General features: G+C 47.9%; 1 protein-coding gene across 1 annotated transcript in view; it reads right to left on the bottom strand.

Annotated features, from left to right (window-relative positions):
- Positions 1-14,317, bottom strand: part of LOC144093993 (uncharacterized) — a 58,068-nt gene extending 43,751 nt beyond the window's left edge. Inside the window, exons 1-2 of the mRNA XM_077627812.1 lie at positions 14,181-14,317; positions 1,843-1,955 (exon numbers count right to left, since the gene is read on the bottom strand). Coding sequence (XP_077483938.1) covers positions 1,843-1,955; positions 14,181-14,188 — 121 coding nt within the window. The 5' untranslated portion in view covers positions 14,189-14,317. The remainder of the gene's footprint in view (positions 1-1,842; positions 1,956-14,180) is intronic.
- Positions 14,318-14,982: the final 665 nt, after the last annotated feature.

Below are 14,982 nucleotides of genomic sequence, written 5' to 3' on the forward strand. Positions count from 1 at the left end.
CTGCAGATACTGGCCGACCTGCTGAAGAAAACGAATCACCAGCCAGTTTCCCTGGACATTGGGTATATCCATCATTTAGCTATTGCCGCAGGCCACTGCATAACATTTAAGTGGGTACCTGCTCACTGTGGCATTATGGCTAATGAAAAAGCAGATGAAGCGGCCCGTAAGGGCCATCAACATCAGAGATACATTCGAAGTTTTCTCACGAAATCTGATGAGTCCCAAATGGCTAAAAGTTTTGCGTACGAAGAAACGTATCGGCTTTGGAGTTTGCCGACACATCAGTACCAATTTCTTCACTCAATCGACCCACATCTTAGATCAAGACTCTCAACCAGAATTCCTCGACAACTCGAAACACTTTATCACCGACTTCGTCTGAATGCTGCATATACAAATGGCCTGCGATACCGTTTTGGACAAATGAACAGTCCGCATTGTGACAACTGTGCTGCGATAGAAACTGTGGAGCATATCCTGCTTGAGTGCCCTGCGTATGCTAACGAGCGTGCGTACTACGAACATTGCATGCAGAAGCTCTGCCCAGTGCCCTTAACAATGGACAAAGTTTTAGGCCACTTAGCCTGCTTCAGGCAACAGAGACTTGCAATGAACTTTCTTTTTACATATTTAAAAGACATTGGACATCTCGATAAGCTCTAAATTCACTTGCAGGTTACCTTCATGCATTCTTCTTGCAGTGAACTTCGTCAGCCCATTCGTCGGACTATGCACTCCATCATTCCATAGGTTACATCAATACTCGCCACTACATCCTTAGTACCCATTTCATGGCTGCATTTAATCTTCGTTTTTTTTCTTTTTGTCCCACCTCTTCCACGCTGCTCTCCTTCAGTCTTTATCTCCCAAATTCCCCTCCCTACGCAGAGTAGCATGCCAGCGATATTGAAACGCCGGCTAAATTCTCTGTTTCTTCATTAAAGAGTCTCTCTCTCTCTCTGTCTACAAACTCTATATTCTCTCTACTCTGTAGACAAATCCAAGAGAACAATCTATAGGCAATACAAATGATATAGATGGTCTATACACAATCTATACGTTTATGGCCATACACTTTTAGTAGACTTTTGTCTGTAAACAGCCTATAGAACATGAATAAACAAAAAGAAATATCTATAGTAAGGCAATACAGTCTATAAGAAGTCTATAGACTGTCTATGGAATGTGTTTACCAGGGCTGTCCCTCTGCGCAGTCCTCGCCTTCTCTGCCCTTACTCAAAGAAAAATGCTACGTTGACGAGGCTACTCTCAAATAAGTTTTTTAAGATACTTTTCGTTTTTGGAGATAGTTTCTCGAAGAAGTTGGGATTAAATAAGCGACAACGTAATGACAAAAACTACCTTTTTTTGGTGGGAACGGTGCAACACCTAAGCGCAAGCGGCGATGGATCTTGATATACTCCACTTATGCCGCTTTTTCATACATAGACGGGTACGATGCGCACTCAAGACAATTTGCATGGCAAGTTACAGATTAGTCAAGGGCACTTGTAAAGTTCTTGTGAAGCATTGAGCATTGCTACACGTGTCAAACACAAAAAGAAACGATAGTCGAAGGATGTTTTTGTTGCTAAGCATACGTAACAATTCCAGGACACCCGAGACAATGATGAATTATGATTGTTTTCTGCAGATCGGCTCAATACCACCAGGGATTTGCTTTGAGAATATTGAATCTTACCACGAAACGCTCAATATTTTTTTTCCCTTGAGATACACGATACAACGTAAGCCTTCAAAATGTTGAACGTTAGCATCAGTGCTGTGTTTGACATATAAGCTCGAGTGCCACCGCAAGCGAAAATAAATCCTTATTACCATCATAAGTGTAGGCGTACGGATCCTCATGGTCAATCGTACAACGCTTGTCGGAGTATTGGATGTAGCAATGCGCCAGCAGGAGTGCCTCGCCCAGCATCAGGCACCTTATCCTGCGTAATAAAATGAAGCAAGATGAAAAAAGCAGCTGAAGACATGAGACACAGCAGCTCAAGAATGCCCTTACAGTTTTATTTCTTGGTTCTCCCTTGCACCGCACCCTCCTACCGCTTATCTGCATTGTTCATCAGGTAATTAAGATATCAAAATATTGACAAAAACTGACGTCTTTTGAGGAAACGATAATGATGCAACATTTCTAGGGGTGTGTGGGAAAAGTAAGAACTTCCTTTGCAGCGATAACTTCAAAACTAATTTCCCATTTTGGTTAGAGAGAGAAAGAGGGAATAAACATTTATTTGTAAAAAGAAGTTCGGAGCGGATTGTGGGTGGAATCATCAGTTCAAGACTCGAGTGGCTTCCGCCGACGCTTTGGTGATGACGACTAGCGTCTCCTGGTCTTCCAGGGTGCCCCTGGCTAGCGTCACCTCCCACTGCTCCAGCGCCGCGTTGTGCGGCTTTAAGCAGATCCATGTAATGTCCGTGAATGTGGTAATATCGCCACACCAGGGACATAAATCTGCGTATAATGTTTAATGTGATGTATAATGTAAGATTGGGGAAAGTAAGTGTTCAAGTGCGTCTTAGGTGGCAGGAATCCACCGAGGAAAATTTCTTATGTGGCAAGGGATACAGACGCCTATTACGGCGGAGGGTCTCTAGGAGGGTTGAAAAATGGGATGAGAGGCGGTAGAGAGTAGAGCCAGTGTGCCCCGCTCGTTTGGTATAATCTCGAGCTAGGGCAACTGCCCTAATATTGCCATCGAGACCTGCATGTCCTGGGACCCAGGTGATGACATGGTCATACTGGAGAAGGCCGCCCAGATTGCGGAGAGCTGTGCGTGAGACACGTCCACTCGTATAGGCACCGCAGGCGGCTTGGGTGTCTGTAAAATGGGGCTGCCGTGGTTTTGAGTGTCGCCCATTTTGATGATAATGGCTATTGCTATGGCTTCTGCACCCGCCGGACATGAGGAAACCGAATACACAGGAAACTCAACATTGGCATAGTCTTTCGTAACCGAAGTCCTCCTTATGTGGTCGGATTGGGGCGCTGCTTAGTTAAGAGGCGAAGAGTGGACATCCCCTAAAAAGCGCCCTTCTTGTAAACACAACTCGAATTTCCTTGGGAGACAGGGCATTCATGGAAAAAGGATTTACATGGACAGTTCAGCACTGCCGTAGTTTTTCGTAACCGAAGGCTCCCTTCTCCTTTCGGCTGTATTGTGGCGCTGCCTCGGTTAGGCTCGAAGAGTGGCGTTGCCCAGAAAGCTCCCTTTGTGTTAATGCGACCCAGGTTGCCTTGGGAGACGGGGGATTCATGGGGAACAGTAGTTCACTGGAAGTTCACTACTGCACTATTCTTTCGTGACCCAAGTCTCCCGCCTTATTCTGGCCGAATGGAGGCGCTGCCTAGGTTTGGGCAGGAGAGTGGACATTCCTCAAAAAGCACCTTTTTGTTAATGCGACCCATGTTAGAAAGGGAGAGGGGTCATTCTTGGAGAAAAGTTGGGACGAAAAATGCAGTAGAGGAAGCACTCGAAGGCTTTCTCAAGGGCGAAGGCCTTCCCCATAGAGAGGGCAAGGAGCCTGAGAGGCCTTTACTTTTGCTTCAAGATTCCCGCAACGTGTCTTGTATATATGCTACCTGAAGCCGAGATGTCATCACCATATCCGTGGACGAGAGCAGCGATGCTCCGGTTACCAGGGAGATGGGAGGCGGCTAGGGATGTCTTCCTGGTGGGAATCCTGTTTCAATGGGAGGTTACGCTCTGAGGACGGGAACCCATCGCCGCCGGGAGGACGCGCGGTGGCCCAGCTGGTCTGGGCGCCTCTCGCGGAATTTGCACGGGTGGAGGTCGAGCCATCTCAGCCATAGTTCCTGGCTGGGACCGCCTTGTGGACGGACCTCAGTCGTGTGCCGAATGCCTTGGGCAACCGGCCCAGTGGTCGTTTGACCCGAAGGAACGCCGGGGGTAACGGCAGTTATCCTCGGTCATCCGACGCCCGGCGGAGGGCTGGCGCTGACTTCCCTATTCCACAGCTGCATCGCACGTGTGGCTGTAAAACTGAAGCTGCCGTCCTTTTGCAGCTTTTGCAGCAAGGAAGCCGTGGCAAGCGGGAACGAAATGATTTTAACTTCATAGCGTTGAGGGCCACATTCACCAGAGAATTCTGTGTCGCGTTGTCGACGTCGTCGTCGAGAGTGAAGAATAACGGGCGTGGCTCTGGCACATCGTCCACAGAGTGCAACCTAGGAGGCAAGTGGGACACCTAGGTCACGTGAGCTTGCGGTGTCATCAAAACCTACCCATGGGCATGTGAGAAAACTACCCACCGTTGCAGGTGGCCCAGCGTTGCCGATTGGTCACTAGCGAAGAGCAAACTGGGTCACACAAGGCGGACTGGTGGCAGCAGCTGCCATCCAGGGGTGACTTATCGCTTAACGGCTATGCCATTGCGCCAGAAGTGGTAGTAAAGCTCCCAGGGAACTATGAATTTGAAGTAGAGAATGACCAATTCCGCACATATGGGCATTAACTTCATTTCGTCATATTTTAAGGCGGAGCTTAAGTGGACCCTCCAATTTTTATTTCCCCCTTCCCTTCAACGGGGTATCGTTAAGGGTCCCGTTCAGCGGCAGGCTCGCGTCGTGGACGTGTCGAGATAAGCAGGTGGCCCAACTGTCACCTACGTCGCGCATGTGACCGTGTGATGTCATCATAACCTGCCAAACCGGTTTTGGAGAAAACTACACCCCGCGGCACGTGGCAGTTAATGATTGGTCGTAAGTGGTTTCTTGGCCGAGAAGGTCAACCTGGGTCTCTCAAGTCCCACCGGTGGCTGTATTTGAAACAGCCACCTGCCAGCCGGGGCAGTGACACTCCGTTTGACCGCTGCAACATTGATCCAGGAGTGGTATCGGGAGTCCCAGGCATCTATGAATGTGAGGTAGATAATTACCAACTTCGCATATATGGGCTTGTAGACAGAACCGAGAGGACAGGGATTTGGTTTGTGAAATTTAAGGTCCCAAAGCGACTCAGGCTATTCAGGCCCCGTAGTGAAGGGCTCCGGAAATTCCTACCATGGTTCTTTAACGTGGACTGACTTTGCACAGTACACGGGCCTCCATCGAAATTCGACCGCCACGGCCGGGATCGAACCCGCGTCTTTCGGGTCAGCACGAGAGGACAGATAACTTACGCGAGCGCGATCTCTAATCCTATCGCATTGTACTCTCAAGGGTAGTTTAAGCTTTACGCGATGCTCGAAGAAAGAACAGCTGCCTTGTCTGCGAAGTAATACGCAAAGAGAACCTTAGGCCGCTGAACGGACCCCTTAACGCTATCGCCTCATAATTTTAGAACTTAAGTGTCTCCGCAATTTCTTTTTTTTTCAACTTTTTTCCTGACATTAAGAAGTGCTGTCTTGAAATTAATCGGTATTTTAAATACAGATTCCAGTAACATTTAGGCCTCACCGACTTGGAGTCCTAAACATATGCCACTGACGTGCTTTCAACGCAGCGATCTCTGAACCATCTTTCATCTTTTACTGCGTGTTAACCAGATGCGTTCACATTACCTTCCGCCTCAATGGCAGCAACGACAGTGATGTTAATGATAGAAAGAGAGAATAAACATTTATTTGTAAAAAGGAGACCGGAGCGGATTGTGGGCGGACTGCTCAGTTCAGGACTCCAGAGGCTTCCGCCGACGCTTTGGCGATGGTGACTAGCGCCTCTTGGTCTACCAGGTTGCCGCTGGCCAGCATTGCCTCCCACTGCTCCAGCGCCACGTTGTGCGACTTTAAGTGGTTCGGTTTAACTGAGCAGATCGATGTAATGTCCGTCAATGTGGCAATATATCGCCACACTAGGGACATGTATCTGCGTATAATGTTGGGTGAATGCGGGTTAGGTGGTGGAGATTGGGGAAAGTAAGTGTTTGGATGCGCCGTAGGTGGTAGGAGTCCTCCAGGGAAAGTTTCTTACCTGGCGGGGGGGGGTAGAAACGCCTATTTAGGCGGAGAGTCTCTAGGCGGGTCGAAAAATGGGTTGAGAGAGGGTAGAGAGTAGAGTCAGGGTGCCCCACTCGGCTGGAGTAATGTCGAGCTCGGGCATCTGCCCTAATATTGCCATCGAGACCTGCATGTCCTGGGACCCAGGTGATGACGTGATCATACTGGAGATGGCCGCCTAATACGCGGAGAGCCGCGCGCGGGATAGGTTCTCTGCTATAGACTCGGCCGCCGGATCCTGTGCCGTGAAGGATGCTCCAAAAAAAGGGGGGGGGGGGTGTTGGCGTGATTGACAGCAGCGCAAGCAGATCTTTGGGGCTGTGCATAGGAAGCCACATCCATATTACATAGCCGAGGTGTCTTGGCCTTATTGCCTACGGAGGCTGCGAATACGGGCCTGACGGCGCGGGGCCTGTGATCCTTGGTTCATATGGCGAGGGATAGGATCCATGTAAAGGGGTGAGCGGACAGCATTCGGAATAACTCCGGTCAGGGCCATGGTCCTGGTGGCTTGCGGGTCACATCACCTTGAAAGGATGGCCCTACCCGCCGAGGTGGTGAGGAGACGAGTCTGTTGGGAGTTCAGAACAGCCTCCTGGATTTCCACAGACGTGTTGTGAATCCAAAGTGCAAGAAGTCTAGTGGTTTATTTACACATGGGAAGGCCTAGAGCTGTTTTAAAGAGGGTACTAATAAGGATATCGATCCTACTCTGGGCGGTGCGATCAATATCGTGGTATGGGAGACTATACTGGATTCGACTCATGGCTAGGGTTGGATAGGGCATGGATAGGGCGGTTGTGAATTTGATTATGATTGGGCCAGGGGAACGATAGCGGGGACCATGAACACGGATGATTTCCGATTTCTCCGGTGCATACTGCATACCGCTGCTCTGAAAAAAATGCTCGACCACACTGGTGGCTGTTTGTAAGGCTTGCTCTTTGGCGGCGAGGAATCCTCAGGTTGACCAGATGGTGATGTCATCCGCATAGATGGTATATCCGATGTCGGAGAGTGTAAAGAGCTTGTGGACGAGAGAGGCCATGCCTATATTGAATAGCAGTGGCGATAGGACAGCTCCTTGTGAAGTGCCCTTCTAAGGTGCTTGGAAGGGAGACTATCTAGTAGATCCGATACCTATCGTGGCTTTGCGGGCAGTGAGGAAGGTGGCGATATATTGGAAGATGCGAGATTCACAGTGTATATGATTTAGACCTTCCAGAATTGCAGAATGGGAAATGTCGAAGGTGCCCATAATTTCAAGTGTTAGAAGAAGGTGCTCTCCGCCAGGAGGTATCCCCGTGAGGACTTCGTGTTTGATAAGAAGTCGTCTTGTGCAGAAAGGCCTGGTCGAAACACGAGCATAAAAGGGGGAAAGAGATTATCTTCAATACAGTTTTGCAGGCGTGTCTGGATCATTCGCTCGTATAGCTTGCCCAAGCAGGAGATGAGCGATATGGGCCTGACAGCATAGAGGGACGGTGCCTTGTTTTGCTTAGGGATGAGTATAACTTCTGCGTGTTTCCAGTGAGGGGGCATTTTGCCTTGAGTCCACAGTTCATCATTGATGTATTGTATAAGTGCTTGAAGAGAATCATTGTAGAGGTTGCGTAGCATTCCGTTAGTGATTTTGTCGGCACCTGGGGCACTAGAGCGGCTACAAGCGCGAGCAGCTGCGAAGACCTATTCATAAGTGCTTGGCGCCTCGAGTTCCGGGTTTATGTGGCCGGTGTAAGTGGTAGATGAGGTAAGTGGCTGTCGAGCGCCGAAATATTTGGAGCGGAGGGTGTCCAGAAGCTCTTGGTCAGTGCCAATTAATTGATGGGCTACTGCTTGCAAGGTTCTATTGGTAGACGCCTTTGTTGTTTCAGGATGTAGAAAGCTGCGCAGTATGACCCATGTTCTGGAAGTACACAGGGTGCCACGGAGGGAGTCGCAAAAATGATGCCAGCTTTGGAAGGAGAGTTGCGCTGCGTAGTCCCGAGCTTGTAAGGTAAGCTTCGCTATGCGCCTTTTGAGGGTGCTGTTATGTCGTTGTCGGCGCCATCACTTCAGCAGGCCATGATGGGCCTCGCAGAGGTGAAGGAGATGGGGGTCGACTGCGAGATTTTCAGAGGTCTGTTGGAGGGTTTGCGTGTGCGATTGATGGGTGACACAGAATGCCGGGGTCCATGCCGCGATATCCGTATTAGAGCTGGAATGTGGAGCCGCGGCTCTGTAGGCTTCCCTATTGGTGATCTTTATGATACCGAGGATCTGGTGCTGAGGGGACAGTATGCTGATTGAGGGTATGTAATGGTCGCTTGCTAGGGTTTGCACTAGGTTAGTCCAGGTAGGGCGGGTGACAATCTTAGAAAAAGCGAGATCCGGAGAGGTGTCACTGGAGACACTATTACCTAGCCTTGTAGGGACTCAGAGATCGGTTATTAACGTAAGGTGTGCGGCGTTCACGGCATCTAGGAGTGGTCTCCTTGGCTGTATCGACTCGGTTAGCCCAGGAGGTGCGGGGAGCATTAAAGTCGCCAAGGACCACGAGACGATTACGTTGGGCTATGCGGCGGCATTCCGAAAGCAGGAGGCCAAATGGAGCGTGTTTTTGTTGAGGGGGACAGCACACATGGAAGATTAACGTACTTGCTTGCGGGCCTTTTGGGGAATAATTTCGATGAATTGATGATCGATTTCAGACGAGTTGAGGGCATGTGCGGTAGCATCTATAGTTTTCGAAATCGGGATGGCTACCCGGGATGCGAGGTAAGTCTGAAGCGTGTAATAGCATTGTAAGCGGATGGGCCCTTTTCCCACTACTTGAAGACAAATGACGTCTGGAGGGACTAGGGCGGAATGTATATATTGGAGAAGAGATGCTGCTTTAGGACGAAAATAACGGCAGTTCCACTGCCATATTTCAAGGTGGTGGAGCGACGGTGTCGATGCGTTAGTGGGCGCTATGATGGCTGTCTAGTGCCGGGATGCTGTCCCGATTTTCCGAATCACTGACTTCCGACGGCAGACACATGCGGCGTTGGTGGGGCCCACAAGGGGGGCCGGCAGATGGGATTTCTTCAAGCGATAGGCGGTCTCTGCAAGTTGTGAGGGAGGTGTACATCTCCTGCATCTGCAGCTGGACTTGTGGTTGCAGAGTAAATAGCTGTTGCTTAAAGGTGGCCATTTGCTGCTGCATTTGGTGCTGGTATTGTGCGAGTTGCTGTGGCACGGTAAGCAAGATATCGTTCTTCATACGGTCCAAGTATTCTAACTGGGCAGGAGTGAAGGGCCCGGATGTTTGGGGGGGGGGGGGGGGTTACGTTGCTGTCGAATGTCGAATTGTTTGGTGGGGGCGTTACTGAAGCAGGCGCGGAAGGGTTATGCGACTCGTCTCCCAGAATTTTTGTTGTAGGCTTGGTGGTTTGTTGATCTAGCTGTGTGTCCAGGCGTGATATTTATGCCTTGATTTTGTTGATTTGTTTGATTGAGTTTTTGGTGAAGAGGAGGCAACAACTGACCGGCTCGCCCGCGGTCTTGAGGCCGGCGCTTCCATCTGTGGACCCTTGGTCGTCCCGGATTGTTTGCTGACCGGTGTTTTACTTGTCTTCGTGCATATTGGGGAGGGGATCTGTTTTCAGAGAGGTTTTCTGAGGAGTCCCTTTCGGAGCTGAACCACTTTGGGCGACCCACTCGAGTCTTGGGTGTTGAGGTTGAAGTTTTCAGGGTCGTGTTTTAAACCAGGCGTTGGCGGCATTCCCGGGCGCCAGTAAGGTGAGCTTCCCCGCAGGATGCACACCTCGTGGTGGAGGTATGTCCAGAGGTTGGGTTGAGAGTGCCACAGATGTGGCAGATAGAGACGTCCGGTGCGGGGCAGACTTCGGAACGGTGAAACACTTGGTGACAGACTTGACATACTTGTTTGGTCGGCTTGAATGGGTAGCAGGGCAGTTCACGTCCACAGCAGATGACCGACAGCGGAGCATTACGGGTGTTGAAGGTAAGGACGGCCGTTCTATTGGCGCCCAGCATGCGAGCCCGGAAGTCTTCCTGGGTCCTAAGTGAAAATGGGGCCCTGAGGCCATCCACAAGCTCGGTTTCCGAGGTGTTGGGGTTGAGGCCATGAATGACGCCCTTGGAGACGCTCTCCGGGGTTGCAACGTAGGCAGCGGCGACGTAGGCCTCGAAGGCGAGCTTAAGGCTGTCAATTTGTCGGACTTGATTTGCCGTATCAAAATCGAAGGTGCTGGTGATTATGATGCTGGAGCCCTGATGAATGCGCACCCTGAGGGTGCTCATATTTATGGGGGAGCGGCAGGCTTGGGCAACTGCAATGGAGTTCTCTGGGGTGGTGAAATTCTTTAGAGGAAGAACTTTGGTTAGAATTTTTTTTTTCGGTAGAAGGCGTCGCTGTCACCATCCGTAGTGCGTCATAAGGAGAAACTTCTCCGTTCACCTTGTGGCCAGAGATATTCTTATCCAGTTGAGGAAGGCAGTTGCGGCGCATTTTTAGCTATTATTTATTCCCTCGTGAGACACCAAATTGTTACCCGCAAAAAAAATTTCATTTAAAGCGCATTGGGACATATTTAAGCAGAAGCTTGATGTGCTCATTGACAAATATGTTCCTTTCAAAAACATATCAGCTAAGCGGCGCAAGGACAAGCCGTGGGTAACTCAGGAAACTAAACTATTGATTAAGAAAAAGCGTCGTCTCCTAAACACGTACAAAAAATACCGGGACGCAAAAGTTCTTGAAAAGGTACGTGCTCTTGGAACAGACATAAAAGTTAAAAATAAAGCTGCGCAAAAAAGATACATGAAGGAGTTAGGTGCTGAAATTCAGAGTAATCCAAAAGAACTGTGGAAATTTCTTAAAGTTAATGGCCGTGAATCAGTCGGTATTCCGGCACTGAATAACGGCGCTGAACCTATAACTGATGATTTTGATAAGGCATGCTGTTTCAATGATTATTTTAAGTCTGTTTTCGCAGCGAACTCGCATCATGAAATGCCAGTCATGGATGCCCATGTGCAAGAGACAATGCCTGAGCTAACAATTACATACAACGCTGTGTTAAACCTGCTGAATAACATAAAGGTGTCTTCGGCAAGCGGGCCCGAAGATGTTCCCGGTAATGTCTTGAAGGTCTGTGCTGAAATCATTGCTCATTACTTAGTTATTCTATACTCGAAATAGTTAGATACAGGAATAATACCCCAGCAATGGAAAAACGCTAACGTGGTGCCCATTCATAAGGGTGGTCCTAAAAACATAGTTGCTAATTACAGGCCGATTTCGCTTACAAGTATTAGTTGCAAAACGCTTGAACACATAATATATAGCGCGTTGATGAAGCATTTGGAACAAAATAAATTTTTCACTCAAGCTCAGCATGGTTTCAGATCAGGTTACTCGTGTACGACGCAGCTCTTAGAATTTAGCCATGATATTTTTTCATCATTTGACAAGGGTCTACAAACGAATTGCATTTTTTTAGATTTCAAGAAAGCGTTTGATTTGGTACCTCATGATTTGGTACTGTATAAATTATCTTTGATCAAGATTCCAACTTCCCTTCTAAACTGGCTTCAATGTTAACTGCAGGGACGCAAACAACGTGTATTGATTAATGGGTCCCAGTCTGATTATGTTCCTGTATCTTCGGGGGTACCGCAGGGGTCTGTTTTAGGACCTCTGCTGTTTCTAGTTTATATTAATGACATTTCTAAATATATGACCTGTAAAATACGTTTATATGCTGACGATTGTGTTATCTACCATGTTATTAACAGTTCTTCAGATTCTTGTCATTTGCAGTGCAACTTGGACCGCATACAGCAATGGTGTTTGAAGTGGCAGATGTTTCTGAACCCAATAAAATGTCAGTTTATTTCTTTCACGCGCAAGCATCACCCTTTCTTGGCTGAATACAAACTAGATTCTACCCGACTTTCTAGAGTTACTCACTATAAATACCTCGGCGTTTACTTTTCGTCTAATCTCACCTGGAATGAGCACGTCGAGCACGTTTCTGCTAAAGCTTATGGCATGCTAAATTTTCTAAGAAGAAATTTTAAAATGGCACCACTAAAAGTTAAAGAGCTTCTATATTTCACCTATATTCGGCCAATATTGGAGTATGCTTGTGTTGTTTGGCACCCCCCTACTTTAAATTTAACAGACATGCTTGGGCGTATTCAGAACTTTGCCGCTCGGTTTGTCTCAAGTAATTATGATTTTAACAGCAGTGTTACTAACATTAAACTAACGCTGGGATGGGAGCTGTTACGAAAACGCCGTACCAACCCGCAGTTAGAAATGCTGTACAGAATCTTTCACCGAAAAATAAAAATAGATAAAGAAAATTATTTGCTTCCACCGCATTTCAGGTCAAACAGACTTGACCATGGGTGGAAGATTAGAGAAATTAAATGCAAAACTAACACTTATCAAAACGCATTTTTCCGATCTAGCATTCATGACTGGAATCGCCTGCCCCATGAAATTGTTGAGTGCCGTTCCGAGTCTATGTTCCGCGCGTTACTGTCGGATGTATGAGTGCGCAGTTGGCTTTCTTTTGGCTTTTTTAATCACGCGGTCTTCGTTCTTGTTGGTCCAGCATCATTTGGTCAGTTGGCTTTTTTCACGTCATGTCTTTTTGTTGTTTCATATTTCATTCATTTTGTACTTGCTGTGTCATGCCTTGTTGTATTGCTTTTTTTTTTCTTCCTCTTTTTTTCTGGCCTATTCTTCTGTTATGTATCCTCATCCCCCCTGCAATAATGCCTTCGGGCGCTGCAGGTATTTCCAATAAATGACATAGAGCAACTTTTGCAAAAGATGGCGTCGATCAAGATGACTTCCCACCCTCTGAAGCTCCGTGTGAAGATCAAATTGTCTGGAGTACGAGCCATTTTACGTAATTAGCACGTACGTAAGTACAATGCTCAACAGTTAACTACTGCGTAATGCATGACTTTATGTACTACGTAGTTGAAAATCAACAATCTTTGTCAGCTCAGTGAAAAACGAACCCGTAGGCAGGTCCGAAACATCTCACATTTTTTACCTTGACATGATTAGTTACTGCCAATTTTTTCAGTTTTTTGCCTGACCAGACGTACTCTGGTCACACCCTCCACAGTACTAGTCACAGCCGTTACCAGCCCCAATACTTTATCCAACAAGACGTGTCGGTTTTGGCAAATCGCGCCCTGTCCTAAGACTCTTCATTCAGCTCTTTCATCTGCTAGCTTTCATGCCCAATACGCACTTGCAGTGAAAGGGCAGAGCGTCCAAAATGTCCTTTGCAATACCTGTTGTGGCTAGGCAGCCTACGTGGAGGCTCCTAATAGGGACGCCATAGAAAATTGCCTAGTGGTCACTTTCGAAAATATGCTCTGGCCTTCGCCCATGCTTCGCTACGAGGATGGCTGGCGTTTGCGGCTGTAATATATCGTTGTTTTTTTTCCCCGGTATCTGCTGATTTCTACCGCTGTAGCAAGAAGCGGAAAGGGTGCGGCTTAGGGGAAAATGAGTACGTCCATCTAGATGCAGCCATCACGGAGAACCCATTTCATATACATGCCAGATGTCACCCGCAGACGAGCCCGGACAAGGACGTGGACGAGCGGACGTGCAGCACAACCCCACTAAGTTTGCTTCAGCGAATCAGAGTTCATTTCAACAGTCCCGGACCGCCGCGGTGGCTCAGTGGTTATGGCGCTAGGCTGCTGATCCGAAAGACGCGGGTTCGATCCCGGCCGCGGCGGTCGAATTTCCATGGAGGCGAAATTCTATAGGCCCGTGTACTGTGCGATGTCGGTGCACCTCGAAGAACCCCAGGTGGACGAAATTTCTTTCATTACGGCGTCCTTCAAAATATGACTCGCTTTGGAACGGTAAACGCAAGAGTGGGAGAGTGGGAGAACTAATCGAGCACTTGGGTGTTTAGGTGCTTTCTCTTTTCCCTAATTAAGGGATGCATTTAACAGCTACGTTTTTGCCTTTCCTTGTCCGCATATTTTCGTCCGTAGGTCCATCCGTCCACCCACAACACGAGAAAATGATTATCTTTAACTGCGGTACTGTCACTGCTGTGTGCATGCAGACAGAAGGGAGTTGATAGATATACTTTAAAAATAAATAGATGGAAAAAAAGGCTCTTCGCGGCGCTTGCTGCAATGGCACACACTGTACTTACCAAAACATTATTGCTGCGCACCCGTCGTTCTAGCCCTGGAATGACTACGTGTCCCACTTTCCACACCGAGAACACTGGCTCGAAAGAGAAGCCACACGTTTGTCCGTTGTCACTTCTCACTCGTGCTCACGACTGTCTGAAATACAATGCAATGGCGTTTCTTCACCTTTGTGGAAAATTACCTCAACCGCGCTCAAATGTCGAGAAGCGCGGGAACGCGAGGATTTTGTTGCCTTTTTTTTCTGTCTTTTCAATATTCCAGAGACCGCAGGTGCTGTGACAGCCGAGGGCAACCGAGGGCGTCGTAAGTAATCACTTGGCATTTATTCGTGCAAACCACATCACGCTGTGGCTAGCTATTGAGACGTAATTAGAGTGAATAAGCGTGATTAAACGGGCGATGCTGAGTACCACTTTTCTGTCAGTCAGATTTTAATTGCTTGTCACCTCCTTGATGAAATATATCGCGTAAAAACAAACAGAAAGAACACGGGATATTTTTCATGACGCTCAAAATCTACTGATTTCACCGAAACTGCACGTGGAAGAACATGAAATCGTCTCTTCAGTCTGGAAACTTCCTGTGACGCACAGGGTGTCTCACCTAAGACTTTACACAATATTTAAAAATAGGCTTCTTGAGCTAGAAGAATGGACCATTACTTTAAATATTTTCTGAACAGTATGTTTCGATTTTCCGATTTTCATAATTTTTGTCCGAGAATGTTGGACATGGAGGTGCCAATTAAAGGACTCCAGATGCTATGCCGAAAGCATCGTCAGCAGTGTAGTATATCAGAAT

This window comes from Amblyomma americanum, chromosome 6 (assembly GCF_052857255.1).
Source record: "Amblyomma americanum isolate KBUSLIRL-KWMA chromosome 6, ASM5285725v1, whole genome shotgun sequence".
Classification (NCBI taxonomy): domain Eukaryota; kingdom Metazoa; phylum Arthropoda; class Arachnida; order Ixodida; family Ixodidae; genus Amblyomma; species Amblyomma americanum.